The 19951-nt window shown below is 44.9% G+C and overlaps 2 protein-coding genes across 5 annotated transcripts in view; one reads left to right on the top strand and one right to left on the bottom strand.

The window, feature by feature from the left end:
* Window positions 1-3873: 3873 nt before the first annotated feature.
* On the top strand, window positions 3874-17989 carry LOC109873994 (calpain-5). Of its 3 annotated transcripts, XM_031809132.1 has the most exons (13): window positions 3911-4220; window positions 4832-5251; window positions 6344-6539; window positions 9712-9843; window positions 12156-12364; window positions 12476-12668; window positions 12776-12966; window positions 13142-13219; window positions 13338-13656; window positions 14071-14273; window positions 14390-14511; window positions 14647-14783; window positions 15125-17989. In XM_031809132.1, exons 2-13 carry the CDS (start codon window positions 5109-5111, stop codon window positions 15305-15307), a joined length of 2106 nt encoding a protein of 701 aa, XP_031664992.1. In that variant the 5' UTR covers window positions 3911-4220; window positions 4832-5108; the 3' UTR covers window positions 15308-17989. The 3 variants fall into 3 exon arrangements, with proteins under 3 accessions (XP_031664993.1, XP_031664992.1, XP_031664990.1); XM_031809133.1 differs by lacking the exon at window positions 4832-5251 and having other exon boundaries at window positions 3874-4220; XM_031809130.1 differs by lacking the exon at window positions 3911-4220 and having other exon boundaries at window positions 4273-5251.
* LOC109873993 (serine/threonine-protein kinase PAK 3) overlaps window positions 16106-19951 on the bottom strand; it is a 77510-nt gene continuing 73664 nt past the window's right edge. The window contains exon 15 of one of the 2 annotated variants that reach the window (XM_020465730.2): window positions 16106-19071. In XM_020465730.2, coding sequence (XP_020321319.2) covers window positions 18982-19071 — 90 coding nt within the window. In that variant the 3' untranslated portion in view covers window positions 16106-18981. The remainder of the gene's footprint in view (window positions 19072-19951) is intronic. The other variant, XM_031809134.1, reaches the window with a different exon arrangement.

The raw sequence follows: 19951 nt of genomic DNA, 5'->3' as shown, positions 1-19951 counted from the left end.
CCGATGGCCCTCTTCGCTCCTATCTCTGCTGGTCCATGCGTCCCCTTTATTTTGGGAATCTCTTCAGGCCGTGTTTCACTCTAGCATGGATTTGACCTAATTTGCTGCTGCCATGTTCAGAGTTGTGTGACTGTCCCTTGGCTGAGCGCTTGGCCCTGCCACACACAGACCGAGGCCAGGCAGCCAGACAGGATTTGTGTCTCTCTGTCTGCTGGAATTTTAAACTAATAACTGCAATTTCCTCCTAAAGCCTGTCTCATGGCATACAGGGACCACCAGGCCACTACATGATGTGGACGAGCACACAGCTCATCCCACTACCAATGCTACCTCACTAAGACAGTACACAGCTCATCCCACTACCAATTCTACCTCACTAAGACAGCACACAGCTCATCCCACTACCAATGCTACCTCACTAAGACAGTACACAGCTCATCCCACTACCAATGCTACCTCACTAAGACAGCACACAGCTCATCCCACTACCAATGCTACCTCACTAAGACAGTACACAGCTCATCCCACTACCAATGCTACCTCACTAAGACAGCACACAGCTCATCCCACTACCAATGCTACCTCACTAAGACAGCACACAGCTCATCCCACTACCAATGCTACCTCACTAAGACAGTACACAGCTCATCCCACTACCAATGCTACCTCACTAAGACAGCACACAGCTCATCCCACTACCAATGCTACCTCACTAAGACAGCACACAGCTCATCCCACTACCAACGCTACCTCACTAAGACAGCACACAGCTCATCCCACTACCAATGCTACCTCACTAAGACAGCACACAGCTCATCCCACTACCAATGCTACCTCACTAAGACAGTACACAGCTCCTCCCACTACCAATGCTACCTCACTAAGACAGCACACAGCTCATCCCACTACCAATGCTACCTCACTAAGACAGCACACAGCTCATCCCACTACCAATGCTACCTCACTAAGACAGTACACAGCTCCTCCCACTACCAATGCTACCTCACTAAGACAGCACACAGCTCATCCCACTACCAATGCTACCTCACTAAGACAGCACACAGCTCATCCCACTACCAATGCTACCTCACTAAGACAGTACACAGCTCCTCCCACTACCAATGCTACCTCACTAAGACAGCACACAGCTCATCCCACTACCAATGCTACCTCACTAAGACAGCACACAGCTCCTCCCACTACCAATGCTACCTCACTAAGACAGCACACAGCTCATCCCACTACCAATGCTACCTCACTAAGACAGTACACAGCTCATCCCACTACCAATGCTACCTCACTAAGACAGTTCACAGCTCATCCCACTACCAACGCTACCTCACTAAGACAGTACACAGCTCATCCCACTACCAACGCTACCTCACTAAGACCGTACACAGCTCCTCCCACTACCAATGCTACCTCACTAAGACATCACACAGCTCATCCCACTACCAATGCTACCTCACTAAGACAGCACACAGCTCATCCCACTACCAATGCTACCTCACTAAGACAGTACACAGCTCCTCCCACTACCAATGCTACCTCACTAAGACAGCACACAGCTCATCCCACTACCAATGCTACCTCACTAAGACAGTACACAGCTCCTCCCACTACCAATGCTACCTCACTAAGACAGTACACAGCTCCTCCCACTACCAATGCTACCTCACTAAGACAGTACACAGCTCATCCCACTACCAACGCTACCTCACTAAGACAGTACACAGCTCATCCCACTACCAATGCTACCTCACTAAGACAGTACACGGCTCTGTATACAGACAATTCTGTGGAATATTTCCAGCCCATTTATTTTTAATTTGGCACTGCGTTTCCACAAAATTAGACAGCGCAACCATCCGTCAATAAGGTGTAGTTATGCAAACAGTCAGCTTTACAGACTACAGGTGCATGACGAAACATTGAAGGGAACCAGACTGTATTGCTGTAAGTATATCAGTGCTCACAGTGTCTCTCGGTTGATGACATCTCGATAGAGAAGCATAAAGGCAATCCTGCCGGTAAATCTAGTTTCTGTGGTTTCATCCAACCAGCTGTGGAGTATCATTGGACTGTTATCTCTGCTCTATCTGCAACAATGGAACAGGAATTGTAACAGGTATGCTACCTATTGTTGAATGAGCCTATCAGGAGAAGAGACAGGTTTCGCCCAGCCGGACGAGCTTCCACTAGTCCTTTGATCCAATAGAGAGTGGCAATAAAGTTCTCCCACCTGACTTTGACCTCCTACAAACTCTCCCTCCACTGCCCTCTTCTCACCTCCTCTCCTCCTCCCTCCTCTCTCTCCTCTCCTCTCCCCTCCTCCTCCCTCCTCTCCTCTCCTCTTCCTCCTCTTCCATGCCTCCTCTCCCTTTTCTCTTCTTCCCTCCCCTCCTCTTCCATACTCTCACCCTCTCGGGGCGGCAGGTAACCTAGAGCTTAAGAGCGTTAGGACAGTAACTGAAAGGTTGCTGGTTTGAATCCTCTAGCTGGTAAGGAAAAATCTGCTGTTCTTCTCTTGAGCCTTGATTAAGGCAGCCCCTCACACCTGTCTGATTCAGACGACACGTTTCGGTTCAATGCATCTGACTAGGTATCCCCATAGTAGGGGGGCTGAGGATACTGATAAATAACAATACAAAAAATATCTTCCCTTCTCTCCTCTTCTTCATCTCTTCCCTCCCCTCTCTCCTATTCCCTCCTCTTCTCTCCTCTTCCCGCCTTTCCGCTTCTCTCCATCCTCTCCTCTTCCCTACCCTCCTCTCCTCTCCCTCCTATCCTCTTCCCTCATCTCCTCCGCTCTCCCGCCCCTTTCCACCTCTCTCTCCTTCCCTCCCCTCCTCTCCTCTCCTCTTTCCTCCTCTCCCTCCTCTCCTCTTCTATTCTCTCCTCTTATCTTCCCTCCTCTCCTCTTCTCTCCCTCCTCTCCTCTTCCCTCCCCTCCTCTCCTCTTCCCTTCTCTCCTCTTCCTCTCCTCTTCCCTCATCTCCTCTCCTCTCTCCCTCCTCTCCTCTCCTCATCTATTCTCTCCTCTTCCCTCCCCTCCTCTCCTCCACTCCTCTTCTATTCTCTCCTCTCCTCTTCTCTCCCTCCTCTCCTCCCCTCTCCTGCCTCTTTCCATCTTTCCCTCCTCTACTCTTCCCTCCTCCCCTCTCCTATTCCCTCCTCTACTCTTCCCTCCTCTACTCTCCTCTCCTCTTCCTCCCTCCTCTCCCCTTCTCTCCCTCCTCTCCTCTTCCTTACTCCCCTCCCCTCCCCTCTCCCTCCTCTTTCCATCTCTCTTCTCCTCTCCTCCCCTCTCCCTCCTCTTTCCACCTCTCTCTCTCCTCTCCTCTTTCCACCTCTCCTCTTCCTTCCTCTCCTCTTCCACCCTCTCCTCTCCTTCCCTCTCCCTCCTCTTTCCACCTCTCCTCCCCTCTCCCTCCTCTTTCCACCTCTCTCTCTCCTCTCCTCTCCACTTCCCACCTCTCCCTCCTCTCCTCTTCCCTCCTCTCCTCTTCCATCCTCTCCTCTGCCCCCTCCTCTCTCTTCCCAACTCCCCTCCCCTCTCTCTCTCTCCTCTCCCTCCTTTCCCTCTCTCTCTCTCCTCTCCCTCTTCTTTCCCCTCTCTCTCTCTCTCTCTCTCTCTCTCTCTCTCTCTCTCTCCTCTCCTCTCGCTCGCTCTCTCTCTCTCTCTCTCTCTCTCTCTCTCTCCTCTCCTCTCCTCTCCTCTCCTCTCCTCTCCTCTCCTCTCCTCTCCTCTCCTCTCCTCTCCTCTCCTCTCCTCTCCTCTCCTCTCTCCTCTCCTCTCCTCTCCACCTTGTAGAGCCAAACGGCTCCAGGAATGCAGTGGATAACATATCTCTCATCAAACTTCACTAGAAAGGAATGAGACTGGGAGCCAGCACTTTGCATGATGCATTCTGCCCTAATTAACCACTCGTCAGACCGATTTTTGGTGTGCGTCAGTGAATGTGAGTTTTTCTGTTTGTTAATGAGTGTGTTTGGGGTTAGGAGTGGAAATACCATTGCTGTGTGTTTTTGGTTGCTCCTTTGGAGCCCTACGTGCTGCAGACCATTGTCATAGGAAGGGGACAGACAGGAGGACACAACCCTTTGGCTTTAGTTGTGACGTTCCAGTAGATCTTCCCAAGGTGTATCAGAGGGGACATTTTTGCAACCTTATAAGGAACTTTAGGATTTATTTGGGGATTTTAGGAGGACAAGAACAGGTAAGAGCCACACACTGTGGAGAACTACATTTGGTTACACACCTGGAATGTTTTCTGGTTATAAATATTGACAGAGTTTAACATTTAATTGCTGCAGTTATTATCAGACACAATATTAAAAACGTTTTGTTCATGTATGAATTTGTCAAATTGTTATATACATAACTCCCCTTAGCAGCAGCATCTGTCCATTTGTTCAGCAGCAGTTGTAGAGGGAGTGAAATGCTGTCTATCACAGCCTCTGCCATTAGAACCTGGATCTAAGGCAGCTCTGCTAAACTGAAACCACAATGGATGTGTACATTCTCCCAGCTGGATAGTGATAATAGCATTTCACCTACAACATTAAGTATACAGGCATTATTACAGTGAATTAAGCTTCTAGTTTTGCCACCATTCTTGTTCTAACTTTGTGAATAACATAACCTTTGATGATGCATACTGGTGACCTTACCATTTGAACAGCAACAGCTTTTACTACAATGTTGGTGACCATTGAGTCTAAGCCTATTTCATCAGCGTACACTAAAATAGACCATTATAACACTAAACCCAACAACTGTGGCAATTATAACAGCGATACTCCCCCCCCTCCTCGATCTCCCCTGCAGTGACGACATTTACACCAAACACAGAAAAACCTGTTGGAGCTCGTCAGTCAGGTACTGAGGTTTCACGTGGTATAAACACACACAGACACGTCACCCGAGGAAGGACTCTTCTACAGGGAAGTTGACATCACGAAGGCATAATCAAAACTGCATGGCAAACTCACATCACAGTTACTTATTCAATCAATAAAGCCACACACACACTCACTTCATGATAGTCACCCACTGACACAATAAGTCAACACAGACTGTGAAGTAGCACACTTGTTCCTGGGATATGGGTGTGGCCCTGAGCATGAACTGGGTCACTGCAGAGAAGAGGAGGGGGAGGGGTGAGAAAGACAGGTACAAAGACCTGGTGGAAACACCCTTCTCTTTCACTATCCTGGAGGAGGGAGTTGTCACAGCGCTACGACGGAGGTACGAAAACACTTTTACTGGGCTTTTTCTTCTAGATCCTTAAATGTGATACATGTAAGGAGTTGTCTTTGCTTTAATAGTTTGAGGAAGAGACAGAGAATGTGGTTGTTCTGTGTGTGAAGGAGGGAGAGAAAGTGTACAGGAGAGGGAGAGAAAGACAGAGGAGAAAGACAGAGGAGAAAAACATTCACATTTTTTCCCACCAATTATTCTAGTGTATTGGATATGGGTCCATTTCTGCGTAATGTTCTGACTGGAAACTGAAGGAAGCAGATAGTTGGCCATGATGATAATGAACTGTCAGAATCCTGACAACTTCATCGTGAACTGCCTCTCACTGTGTTCCAAATGGGCTTTGCTCTGAGAGGCATTTCCTAAAGTGTGTAATGTTTTTGGGAAAAGTGTCATTAGAAACTCACCGGGAGTTTAGAGCTTGACTGTTCTCCGGTGGAATTTAATTATTTGTGTCTGTGTTATTCATGGCAGACAGCAAATGTACAAAACTGCACTGGCAGACAGACTCCATTTAAAATCTAATCTTGTTTATAAAGAGCTTGACCTCTGGGGTCGAGGGTCAGGAGTAAAGAGACTGGTCATAGAGTTAGAATATCAGAATATTCCCAAAGGATAGCAGTTTTGATCAGATGTTTTTGATCACCCATGGGATGTTTCCATCACAAAACCAGGAACAGTTTGTGGTCAGATTGCAGTAAAATCTATGCTTGACTGTAACTTTTAAAGTGATGTAGTGTAGTTGTTTGTAGATTTTGTTCGTAGAAGACTGTTTTTCTACTTGAATTGATTTAAATATGCATCATTTGCATATTGGTTATTGGATATATTTATCTCTAGGCCAGATTTTTGCCCGGTTGGCCTCTAAATCTAAACTACGGTGATTCAGATGAAAAATTCCATTACAACATTTTCCAACAAAGAGCTACTCTGGGATTTATGGGGTGTATTAGTGTAGGGTATGCTGAGCTCTTGTCCAGACACCCAGAGTCAAAGGTGAACAATAATAGATCCTAAGCTGACAAGGACTGTCCTGGTAGTCTGCCTATAAAGTAACATGACGTCTTCTTCTGTGGTCAGTTTGCAGTTTCAAGGTTCCAGCGTCCGAACCATGTTCTCCACGGCCACTTCATACAAGAACCAGCATTACTCTGAGCTGAAGAGGAAATGTCTGGAGGACAAGGAACTGTTTGAGGATCCAGAGTTTCCTGTCACCAACACATCCCTGTTTTACAGGAAGCCACCTCCTGGTATGGTGGAGTGGAAGAGACCGCGGGTGAGTGTAGACGTCTACCATTCTACTTTATTTTTACTCTATTAGCTTAATACCAAAAGCAGAATCTGTATGCAAAAACACTAAACATGAAATAGAATGTCACAAGCTTTCATGATTCACTGAAACTATTTGTAATGTTCATGTTTTTCCTCATCGTTTTTAGGAAATGTTATTGCTTAAAAGACCAATTTATAGTTTGCTGTTGATTAGTAAAAATGGAAGCTTATAAAAGTGCTATAGAGCGCTATCTGGGATCAGACCATCTTGTGCAATATAAACATGTCATGTCTATGATTGAACTTTCATGTGTGCTGACTTTGATATACAAACAGTATGACTGTGTTATATTTGGCCATACATACAGTGGGGAGAACAAGTATTTGATACACTGCCGATTTTGCAGGTTTTCCTACTTACAAAGCATGTAGAGGTCTGTAATTTTTATCATAGGTACACTTCAACTGTGAGAGACGGAATCAAAAACCCAGAAAATCACATTGTATGATTTTTAAGTAATTCATTTGCATTTTATTGCATGACATAAGTATTTGATCACCTACCAACTAGTAAGAATTCCGGCTCTCACAGACCTGTTAGTTTTTCTTTAAGAATCCCTCCTGTTCTCCACTCATTACCTGTATTAACTGCACCTGTTTGAACTTGTTACCTGTATAAAAGACACCTGTCCACACACTGAATCAAACAGACTCCAACCTCTCCACAATGGCCAAGACCAGAGAGCTGTGTAAGGACATCAGGGATAAAATTGTAGACCTGCACAAGGCAGGGATGGGCTACAGGACAATAGGCAAGCAGCTTGGTGAACAACTGTTGGCACAATTATTAGAAAATGGAAGAAGTTCAAGATGACAGTCAGTCACCCTCGGTCTGGGGCTCCATGCATGATCTCACCTCTTGGGGCATCAATGATCATGAGGAAGGTGAGGGATCAGCCGAGAACTACCATGGCAGGACCTGGTCAATGACCTGAAGAGAGCTGGGACCACAGTCTCAAAGAAAACCATTAGTAACACACTACGCCGTCATGGATTAAAATCCTGCAGCGCACGCAAGGTCCCCCTGCTCAAGCCAGCGCATGTCCAGGCCCGTCTGAAGTTTGCCAATGACCATCTGGATGATCCAGAATAGGAATGGCAGAAGGTCATGTGGTCTGATGAGACAAAAATATAGCTTTTTGGTCTAAACTCCACTCGCCGTGTTTGGAGGAAAAAGAATGATGAGTACAACCCCAAGAACACCATCTCAACCATGAAGCATGGAGGTGGAAACATCATTCTTTGGGGATGCTTTTCTGCAAAGGGGACAGGACGACTACACCGTATTGAGGGGAGGATGGATGGGCCATGTATCGTGAGATCTTGGCCAACAACCTCCTTCCCTCAGTAAGAGCATTGAAGATGGGTCGTGTCTGGTTCTTCCAGCATGACAACGACCCGAAACACACAGCCAGGGCAACTAAGGAGTGGCTCCGTAAGAAGCATCTCAAGGTCCTGGAGTGGCCTAGCCAGTCTCCAGACCTGAACCCAATAGAAAATCTTTGGAGGGAGCTGAAAGTCCGTATTGCCCAGCAACAGCCCCGAAACCTGAAGGATCTGGAGAAGGGCTGTATGGAGGAGTGGGCCAATATCCCTGCTGCAGTGTGTGCAAACCTGGTCAAAAACTACAGGAAACATATGATCTCTGTATGTCACAGCTTTCTTCTTGGGAAAGAGAGGGGGACCAAAATGCAGCGTGGTTATTGTGATGCATCTTTAATGAAGATGATAAATTAACAATATACAAAACAAGAAATGTGAAAATCTGAAAACAGCCCTATCTGGTCTAACAAACACAAAGACAGGAACAATCACCCACAAAACCGAACACAAAATAGGCTACCTAAATATGGCTCCCAATCAGAGACAATGACTAACACCTGCCTCTGATTGAGAACCATATCAGGCCCAAACACAGAAACAGACAAACAAGACATCCAACATAGAATGCCCACTCAGATCACACCCTGACCAAACAAAACATAGAACATACAAACCAAACTATGGTCAGGGTGTGACACTGTAATTGCAAACAAAGGTTTCTGTACCAAATATTAAGTTCTGCTTTTCTGATGTATCAAATACTAATGTCATGCAATAAAATGAAAATTAATTATTAAAAAATCATACAATGTGATTTTCTGGATTTTTGTTTTAGATTCCGTCTCTCACAGTTGAAGTGTACCTATGATAAAAATTAATAATGGAGTAATTAAAAAAAAAATATATACAATACTGTAAGTATTGTGAAAGGTGTCTGCCAGGTTTTTATATAGACTCATACAATATTCTGTGATGGAGTACTTAAAAGGTTAATGCCTTTTGAGTGGTTGCCTCTGAGGATTGTGTTAAAGGTTAAATGTCATCCACAATGCTTATTGTGGTGACAGACAGCAAACTGTGGTGTGAAACTGAGGTGAGGGTGGTGCTGGGAAGTGTCTGAAAGTGTATGCTTTACATAGCATGTGAGATATATGACAGAACATGTGTTTCAAAACTGTCAAGAGAAAAAATCTAATAAAATCTATGTTTGTATAGCTGCCATTTTGTTCAATGGAGAAAGCTGGAGTTATATTTCTGTTTAATGTGTTACTGTATCTGTTCTATGTACAGATGTTGGATCTTAATTTGATCCAGCTTAAAACAGCAGGAAAATTATCCTGCAGCAACAGGAAATGTGAATTATCCTGAGGCAAACATTATAATAAATTGATTTTTGTATGGGTTGATATATAGTTTTTTTAGGGTAAGTCAGGTCTGACATTTCAAAGTGGAAATGACTACAAGTTTGCATTTCTTGCTGTGCTGGAAAATTATCAGCAACAAAAGAGTGATCAAATTAAGATCCTGCATCTATATGGCATGTTGCCCAAGTGACAAGAAGAGAAAACACAATTTCTCATACATAACAACAGTACACCTCGAGAGTTCCAACTCATTTAAAAAGAAAACGTGCTCTAAGCCAGAACTATTTGTCAAGGATTTGCGACTATTGTTACAAGCATAACTTATTAGTGAGCACATTCTAAGCTATTTAAATTTTTCACATGGAACATTTTACCTCACAATTTCACATTGTACCGCCGCTCATCATACATTTTCTTTCTCTGTTGCAGGAGATCAGTGACGGGCCTCATCTGTTTGTGGAGGGCATCAGCTCCCATGACCTGAACCAGGGGCTTTTGGGTAACTGCTGGTTTGTGGCGGCATGCTCCTGCCTGGCACTGAAGCCAGACCTCTGGCAGAAGGTGAGTTTGGTTTCCTCCTGTCAGTTCACACAGTCTGAGATGAGTGTTACAAGAGCTGACTATGTGTGTATTTCCTTTACAGTCACCTTATAGGGGAATAAATGGTGCTGTTTGTGAAGGAACACGTCAAATCAAGCTTTATTTATGTAGCACATTTCAGATGCAATGCAATGCACTTCTCAGGAAAAAACCCAAATAGAAAATACGGTGAAAATAAAAACATAAATATTTACTACACAGCAAATGTAAGAGGATAAAAAACTAAAGAATAACAACAACTGAAAGACTAAAAAGCACCTTAAGGAAAAGCAAAGTTAAAAAGGTGTGTTTTAAGACCTCTTTTAAATATGTCCACAGTTTTGACCCCCCTCAGGTTCTCTGGCAGGCCTCTTGGTCCTAGGATTTGGGATAGTTAAAATACAAGTGCCAGAGGACCTGAGGGACCTACTGGGTCCATAACTCAAAAGCATGTCTGACATGTATTGGGGTGCACAATTGTGGGTTGATTTACAAACCAATAGAAGAATAGGACAATGAATTGTAAAAATTCACAGGCAGCCAGTACAAGACTTTAAAACCGGGGATAATGTGGTCTTGGCCAGTACCCATGCTGCAGCATTCTGTATGTTTTGTAGTTGACCAATGGCTTTCTTGGGTAGACCAGACAGGACAGCATTACAGTAGTCAAGCCTGCTTGTAATAAAAGCATGGATGAGTCTCTTTGTATCAGACTGAGAAACGGACACACCTTAGCAATGTTGCTCAGGTGGTAAAGTTGTTTTGGTCACATTCCTAATGTGTGATTCAAATTGAGCAGATAATGTCTATGAAGTATGTGGGTGGATGTCTGTGTGCCATACTGTTGATACCTGACTCAGAGGGGACATAGCTTAGTTCACCTGAGGAATTCACTTGACAGGCTTTTCACTCCCATTGAAAAGAAACTAAATTAAAGAAGAAGAATTAAAGAAATTAAATGACCATTACCATTCAGAAACATTCAACTTTTCCTTATTCAAGCCTGGCTGGGAAAGATACTACTTGCCTACATCCCCACAGCAACTTTCCCAAGCCTCCCACATTTCTGCTTCACTCAAAACCAGATAGCTGATGTTCTGAAAGAGACCAAATCTGGACCCCTACAAATCAGCTGGGCTAGACAATCTGGACCCTCTCTTTCTAAAATTATCTGCCGCAATTGTTTCGACCCCTATTATTAGCCTGTTCACCCTCTCTTTCGTATAGTCTGATATCCCCAAAGATTGGAAAGCTGCCGCGGTCATCCCCAGAAGCGCTTCAATGCCATACAACTCTCGTTCTGTGGCCTCCAAGTGCTCTTAAATGCAAGTAAAACTAAATGCATGCTCTTCAACCGATCGCTGCCCGCACCTGCCCGCCCATCCAGCATCACTACTCTGGACGGATCTGACTTAGAATATGTGGACAACTACAAATACCTAGGTGTCTGGTTAGACTGTAAACTCTCCTTCCAGACTCACATTAAGCATCTCCAATCCAATCCAATCCACAGCACCCACCTGTAGCATGCGCTCCAGCAGGTATATTTCACTGGTCACCCCTAAAGCCAATTCCTCCTTTGGTCGCCTTTCCTTCCAGTTCTCTGGTGCCATTGACTGGAACAAATTGCACAAGTCCCTGAAGCTGGAGACTCATATCTCCCTCACCAACTTTAAGCATCAGCTGTCAGAGCAGCTCACAGATCATTGCACCTGTACATAGCCGATCTGTAAATAGCCCATCCAACTACCTTATCCCCATAATGTTATTTACTTTATTGCTCCTTTGCACCCCAGTATCTCTACTTGCACATTCATCTTCTGCACATCTATCATTCCAGTGTTTAATTGCTAAATTGTCATTATTTGGCCACTACGGCCTATTTATTGCCTTACCTCCCTAATCTTACCTAATTTGCACACTCTGTATATAGATTTTCTATTGTGTTATTGACTGTACGTTTGTTTATTCCATGTGTGATTCTGTGTTGTTGTTTGTGTCATACTGCTTAGCTTTATCTTGGCCAGGTCTCAGTTTTCAATGAGAACTTGTTCTCAACTAGCCTACCTGGTTAAATAAAGGTGTTCTCAACTAGCCTACCTGGTTAAATAAAGGTGTTCTCAACCAGCCTACCTGGTTAAATAAAGGTGTTCTCAACTAGCCTACCTGGTTAAATAAAGGTGTTCTCAACTAGCCTACCTGGTTAAATAAAGGTTAAATAAAAATGTAAAAAACACCACCCAAGTTTTAAACAACAAACATGTTGTTCACTGTGAAGCCCTTTGTGTTGACAGGTCATCCCTGACTGGAAGGAGCAGGAATGGGACTCCAAGCACCTGGAGAACTATGCTGGTATCTTCCACTTCCAGTTCTGGGTGTTTGGGGAGTGGGTGGACGTGGTAGTGGATGACCGCCTACCCAGCATCAATGGAGAGCTCATTTACTGCCACTCCAAAGTCAAAAACGAGTTTTGGAGCGCCCTGCTTGAGAAAGCCTATGCCAAGTATGTATACTCTAACATTTCTCAACCCTTGATTCATAAATGATAACGTTTCGTCCCCTCTAACCTCTCTGTATCTTCTCCGGACTCTCTTCTCTCTCCTCTTGTCTCCAGGCTCTCTGGCTGCTATGAGTCGCTGGACGGGGGCAACACTGGGGATGCGGTGGTGGATTTCAGTGGAGCCGTGGCAGAGGCCATTAACCTTGAGGCAGAAGCTTTCCACAAAGACCAGGGGAGAATGGACAAGCTGTTTGAGGACCTTTTCAAAGTCTACGACAGGGATGGAATAATCAGCTGTTCCATCAAGGTCTGTCTTTTCAATTGGTCATTTTCAATTGGTCAGCACACTATAGTCACAGGTAATTGTGTTTAGTAGACACAAATGACTGACTACGGTGCTTGGACCTCTTTTAGGCGTCTCCTTCTGAAATCGAGGCACGGATGGCGTGTGGGCTGGTGAAGGGACATGCCTACTCAGTGACTTCAGTGAAGAAAGTACGATTGGGCCACGGGCTGATAGCCTACTTCCAGAATGAGACCATCCCCCTGATCCGCATGAGGAACCCCTGGGGAAAGATTGAGTGGAACGGTGCCTGGAGTGACAGGTGAGGAGGACATATCCTCCCCGCTCGTTTACTGTTCAACCTCTCCACACCTCAGTGCACAGGTGACCTCATCAACTCATTATTTCGTTCTCCCTCCCTCTATTTCCTGTTGCCTCTCCCCCTCTCCCCCTTTCCCCCTCTCCCCCTTTCCCCCTCTCCCCCTTTCCTACCTCAGTTCAGCGGAATGGAAAAAGGTTGGCAGCATGGAGAGGAATAAGCTTGGCATCACAGTGGAAGATGATGGGGAGTTCTGGTGAGTGTAAAAAAAACAATTAAAGGCTGTTATCTCTTCTGTTCAGCGTGTGAGAATGTTTTCTGTCTACCCATGTTAATTTGTGTCTCTGTGTGTGTGCGCTACTGTATCTTCAAAGGATGGAGTTTAGAGACTGGTGTAAGTACTTCACAGATGCAGACGTTTGTCGTCTCATCAACACCTCCCTGCTCACCATCGACAAGACATGGAACGAAGTGATGATTTTGGGGAGTTGGACCAAGAATGCAGAACCTCTGCGCAACCGCTGTGGAGGCTGCATGAACCACAAACATACCTTCTTACAGAACCCCCAGTACCTGTTTGAGGTGACCAAGGAAGTGGATGAGGTTCTGATCTCCCTACAGCAGAGAGACATGAAGATCCACAGACGTATCGGCCAGGGAGAGAACCTCACCATCGGCTTCGCCGTCTTCAAGGTAGTTCATATTAACATCCTCTAAGAATGACTAGTGGGACTGGGGTGAGAGACTGGTTCAGTGAGGGTATGAGACAGGGTATGCTACTGGGGCATTGGTCCAACTTCAGTTCATTTTCGCGGAGAAGTTCCCTGCGCCACATATTTGGCTTCCCCCGTTGTACAGTTATTTGGTTAAATCAGTGGAATTTCAATTTTTCCTCTCCAGCCGTTGAACAAACAGAACATAAACCAGAGGGTGTTTACAATAATGGGTAGACATTACTTATAAATGCCACATTGGCTTGTTCATATCAGGGACACAAACTTTCAACGACCTGTAATCCCTAAATGATGAATATTTTAAATCTGATCAAGCTGCAACAACAAACACTGGGGAACAGTCATGGTGAAAAATTATTTCTTTTGATTTAAGGTTGAACTGAATAGGAAATACCGCATGCATGACATCATCACCCAACATAACGTGCAAACTACTACGTACATCAACGCCCGCACGGTGTTCATGAGGGCCATGCTCCCCAAGGGTCGCTACATGATCATCCCCTCCACCTTCAAACCTGAGACTCTGGGAGAGTTCATGCTGCGTGTTTACACTAACGTAGACTCAGGATGCAGGTACTGGAAATAGACCTGTACACATAGTAACACATTTCAGTATGATATCTTATCTATGCAGTATAACCATTACTTTAGAATTACTGTAAAGGTATAATATGATCTCTCTCTCTCAGAGAGCTGACAGAACACCAGCCCAGGATGACGTGTTGGAGTAAGCTGACTGGCTACCCTGTTGCCGTGTCCCAGATCTATGTCCACGGAGCAGAGGGGCTGGAGAACCAGGACCGCACAGGGGGTGAGAGAACGCTCCACAACCTCAAATCAAAACTTTCTCATACATTACAGGGAAACATAAGTAAAAATGTTTTTGACATTTTGGGAGTATATTCAGCATTGTCTAATGGCTGGTTAAAACTGCGTCATTGTACAGGCGCGGATCCATATGTGATCGTATCCTGTGAGGGCTCCTCAGTCCGGTCAACAGTCAAGGCAGACACCGTGAAGCCGGTGTTTGATACCAGAGCCATCTTCTACAGGAAGAAGCCCACAAAGCCAATCACTGTGGAGGTAAGATATATGGGGTTCAAAGAGCATCACTACCAATGGGCTGGAAGGACAAACTGACTAGTGAATTGTTACATTTAGATGTCTGAAGTTAGGGCTGGATTCAATTTGCATTGCTGAAGTTCAGCACTACAGTGCGCTTGAAATGTAAAGTTGAGCCGACATTTGCAGAGATTACCGTGAATTCAGTTTCTGCTAACGCAGGAACAGTGCCTTTAAATGTGGCACTTCAGCGCTACGGATTGAATAAAGCCCTTAGTGTCTTCAATGGATGGTCAGATAGTGTTCACGCAAAACCTTGGTCTTAAATGGTCTCCACTTCCTTTCTCATCCCTCCTCCCCAGGTGTGGAACAGTAATGCTGTGAAGGACCAGTTCCTGGGCCAGGTGGTTCTGACAGGCTCAGTGAAGGACTCCACCAACCCCCAGAGGCTCCAGTTGAGGAAGAGTGGCAGAGCCATGGCCGACGAGATGCCTGGCTCCATCACCCTCCGTATCGTCACCTCCACCGAGCTCACAGACATGTGATCTGGATCAGCTGACTTCTACCTGGGTCACATCGACAATGTGTACAACACTCTGTTGCCTCTGACACTTTGAACAGGGGCTCATCACTACAAGGCATAAAGTTATCACTCAGAATGACTATCAACGTGAGCTTACAATATATTCTACTAAGGACTGCCTTGGTCATGGACCAAGAAGCACCTACTAAAGACTGCCTTGGTCATGGACCAAGAAGCACCTACTAAAGACTGCCTTGGTCATGGACCAAGAAGCACCTACTAAAGACTGCCTTGGTCATGGACCAAGAAGCACCTACTAAAGACTGCCTTGGTCATGGACCAAGAAGTATCTTCAAGCCTTCTGGAGTTTTATTTGTTCTTATAGTGTTTTGTAAAGGGACAAGACATTACTTTTTGAAAGATGAATAACTGTACATATATTATTATTTCATACTAGACGATACACTATGAAACATAACTCTTCAGAGTAATACGCATACTGTATCTGTATACAACATTATGCAACATATACATTCCAAAAATATGTTTATCATATACAAATAAAAGGGTCTCTTTTCATCTTGCTGAAAAACAGACAAAAGGCTCTTGCTGCAAAATATTGGAATGTCTTGAAAGAGCCGAATGTATCTAGAGTGTAAGTTTTAGACCATGGTCATTCATTTGTGTCATTCCACTGAACTTATTGAAATGTCTAAAGGGTATGTACTGCCTCTAAACTAGCATCCTCCTTTGCCCGAAATGTCTTGCCACTTTTAGTCCCTCTCTACTAACAGCAAAGAAAAGTAAATCCATTCAAACCAAAAAGTATATCTTTTTTTATTTCAGTTCAGTTCCCAAACTGCAGTATTTTGTTGTTTTACACTCAAGACACAGCCATGCACAATTCAGAATTCCAAAAAGTATGTTGCTTTATCCACAATTAAAAATAGCTCATCCAAAACCTTAGTTGTCCCCAGTTGCTTTTTCTCATCTGTCCTTTTCCAAAGATGGGGCTTGCTGAGGTTCACCAGATGGGTCAGCAGTTTACAAACCCAGATAATAATAATAATAATTTTAAATAAACACTTTTTTGCCTTTGTTCTGTTCTCATGATAATCATTAATGGAGGAATTTTCACACCACGTGTACAGGTTTACACATTCAGAAGATAGGAATGTACAGGATCGACCGCGGAAGAGGAGTGGGCCGGCGGGGAGGGGCGGGGCAAGGTCGCTAGCTGTCCTAGAGTTCATCTTTGTGCTCAGAGTTCAGGCCTGTACATAGAGGTGCGGCTAAAGGTCAGAGGGCAGATAGTCTCTGTGAGGTCCCTAAGACTCTCAGCCACAGGCACACTCAGAAGTAGTGCTCCGTACAGACAGACATGGGACTGCTGGAGACAGCTCTGTGTCCAGGTGGAGTACTGTCTGACACAGCCCAAGCATGATCCATCCATCCAGGAGTGTGTTTTATTTTCTCATTCAATTTCCAGGGTGCAAAACATTTATAAATAAATACCATAGAGCAACCTGGATATTATCCTTTCATTTTGAAGTTGCGTAACTCAGATTTTTAAAAATAATCCCATCCTATTTACATACACAAACATATCCTAACAATGTTAGCCTAATTGGAAAATGTACTAACGTCTTGTTTTCCCATGCATGAAATCGGTGATGTACTCCTTGCAATGGACAGTGTGACGCTCTCCTGCGTGGTGGAGGGATGAGCGAGCAGCTACCCTGCACTACACAGTCTGAGTTAAGGTGGAGAACAAGTGTGGTATCTAGTGCAGACTGAGGTCACTCTCTCCCTTACAAAGACACTCATGCATACACACACACTCCCATTCATACACACTCCCAACACCATCTACCAGGGATACAGTGTGAGCTCATGGAATATAGCCCATGAAATCAGTGGTCAGTGACTCCCTGTGAGAGCCCTGAGATCAGGGAATGATATCACTCTGTAGTGTACACTACAGGTTAGACCCTCAAGTGTCTTTCCTGTCGCCTACTCTCTCTGTCCCAGGTCTGGACTTCAGTACAATCCTAAGGGATGCTGTGGCTACTATAGACCAGACGGAGGATGCCATGTTGATGGTTATTACTAAGATATTGAATGAAGAATCAATAAGCATTCTATACTTATCTGCAGAGCTTTCCAGACTTGTTTTCTAGTAGCCTCTGCTATGGGATGATAGGAATGGCAAAGTGAAGGGGAATGTGACCCTCTAGTTTCCAATGGACAAGGCAAGACAATTCAATTGGCACTCAGTCTTCAATCCAAAAACCTTTTCATGGGCAAATGATTAACACCCACCCATCCACCAACCTGCCAAACAGCCAAAACTCACAGAAACACTCATATAGAAACAGACACAACCAAACTCACACATCAGAACGTTCAGCAAAAAGACACTGGAGCAATAACTCTTAACTTCCACTGAGAGGGGGTAGGCTAAATGATAGCATCCCATTAAAAAAACTGGATAAACACAGCATGGACGGACAAACAGATAGACAGATGAACATATGCGCTAACTCAGGGATTGTGCTCACTTGAACAAATGGCTTTTCACACTAAGCATGGCTTCTACTTCTGACACATCTAAGTAAATTCACAGATCAGAGGTTAAGCATGCAAAAGTAAGGCTCATTGATGTGAAACAAATGGTAACATTGACAAACACTGCCCCCCCCCCCAACAAAAAAAAACTAAAGAAAACAAGCAAATTTTTGTCTGTAGACTATCCCAACTAACTAAAGGTAATTAGCCAATAACATGGGATTTATGACTTGTGACTTGAACTCTGAACACATTGTGGCCCATCAGATACGCAGTAGTTATTGAATCAGCCTCCACTGCAGCCCTGGCAAAGCCATTCTCTATGTCAGATCTCTAAACATCTAGCAACTTTAGGGTGAAATTACAGCTATGTCCTGGAGTACAACAGCCATGTCCTGGAGTACAACAGCCATGTCCTGGAGTACAACAGCCATGTCCTGGAGTACAACAGCCATGTCCTGGAGTACAACAGCCATGTCCTGGAGTACAACAGCCATGTCCTGGAGTACAACAGCCAACTGGCTTTGATTGAATGTTTGTCTCTTCTATCCCTCCCTTCTTTTCTCTCTCTCACATATGCACAAAGTCATGCAGGCATATGCTGGGTCCAGAGTCCCCAAGTTTGTCCCATATAAAAGGTTCACTGCAGGAGATGCCTGATGGAAAGGGAAAGGGAACCAAGGCGATTGCTGGACAGACAAGGAAGGAATCACATTATCTCAGTGCTGTTACGTTCTGCCTCTCTTCCTGGGTCTCTCCCTTTTGAAAAGGAGCTTTTGGGGTTTTTTTCTTCATATTTTCTATTTTTAGTATTTAGTTTAGGAGCCTCTACTCCCCTCACAGGCCAAACACACGCGTACGCACACACTCTTACACACACACGTTTACACACACGCTAACAGACGTCTGACAGACTGCTCCACATGTACAGAACGCTGGAGGACTAGAGGAGGAGGCGGCAGGCGGTTCAGCAGCAGCGTCCCACTGCTGAGAGGCCCTGCAGGCCAGCTGTCCATCCCCTGTATGAGGCAGCAGGAGGGTTGGTTACTGGTCTGTCCTTGTGCTGTCTCTCTGTCACACAACACCATGGAGCAGGGTCCAGCTCTGTGTGTGCACACATGGCGTCCTCTAGCGGCTGCTGTTTTTTATGGCCTCCTTGGCTGCTACAATCAGAGGGCTCAGGCTAGACAGGGGCTTGGCTAACTTCAGGAATGAATGCTGCAAGGAACACAAGAGAAGAATAGTGATGAGGGGAATGCTCTGCAACCCTGCGTGTACAGACTGTGATTTAAGGTTAGAACTGTACACGTAACTGCCAGAATAAAGAAAACACGTGAGTAAATGAAGGATACTAAGTATATTAAAGCAGGTGCTTCCACACAGGTGTGGTTCCTGAGTTAACTAACCACTTAACTTCCCATCATGCTTAGGGTCATGTATAAAAATGTTGTTTCCCGTTTCTTTTACAATGCACTCATATATACATGTTCTAATGGTATCAGGTATTTCTTTATATTTTGTGTTAAAATAAAGAAAATGATATTTGCCTCATTTGCGTTCATACACAGGATATATTTGCATATATGAATATACACTGCTTCTGTGAAATCAAACTGTCCACTTAGGAAGCAACACTGATTGACAATACATTTCACATGCTGTTGTGCAAATGGAATAGGTGGAAATTATAGGCAATTAGCAAGACACCCCCAATAAAGGAGTGGTTCTACAGGTGGTGACCACAGACCACTTCTCAGTTCCTATGTTTCCTGGCTGAGGTTTTGGTCACTTTTGAATGCTGGCGGTGCTTTCACTCTAGTGGTGTAGCATGAGACGGAGTCTACAACCCACACAAGTGGCTCAGGTAGTGCAGCTCATCCAGGATGGCACATCAATGCGAGATGTGGCAAGAAGGTTTGCTGTGTCTGTCAGCGTAGTGTCCAGAGCATGGAGGCACTACCAGGAGACAGGCCAGTACATCAGGAGACGTGGAGGAGGCCGTAGGAGGGCAACAACCCAGCAGCAGGACCGCTACCTCCGCCTTTGTGCAAGGAGGAGCAGGAGGAGCACTGCCAGAGCCCTGCAAAATGACCTCCAG

Source organism: Oncorhynchus kisutch, linkage group LG29 (genome assembly GCF_002021735.2).
Source record: "Oncorhynchus kisutch isolate 150728-3 linkage group LG29, Okis_V2, whole genome shotgun sequence".
NCBI lineage: Eukaryota > Metazoa > Chordata > Actinopteri > Salmoniformes > Salmonidae > Oncorhynchus > Oncorhynchus kisutch.
The sequence above is the reverse complement of the archived record's forward strand: the minus strand, read 5'-3'. Positions and strand labels throughout refer to the sequence as shown.

Excerpts from the sequence above, each read along its gene's own strand:
- LOC109873994 (XM_031809132.1), top strand. The coding sequence starts at position 5,109 with ATGGGTGTGGCCCTGAGCATGAACTGGGTCACTGCAGAGAAGAGGAGG. Across the intron at positions 6,540-9,711 it reads TGGAGTGGAAGAGACCGCGG|GAGATCAGTGACGGGCCTCA; the intron begins GTGAGTGTAGAC and ends TCTCTGTTGCAG. Across the intron at positions 14,784-15,124 it reads CAAAGCCAATCACTGTGGAG|GTGTGGAACAGTAATGCTGT; the intron begins GTAAGATATATG and ends CCTCCTCCCCAG.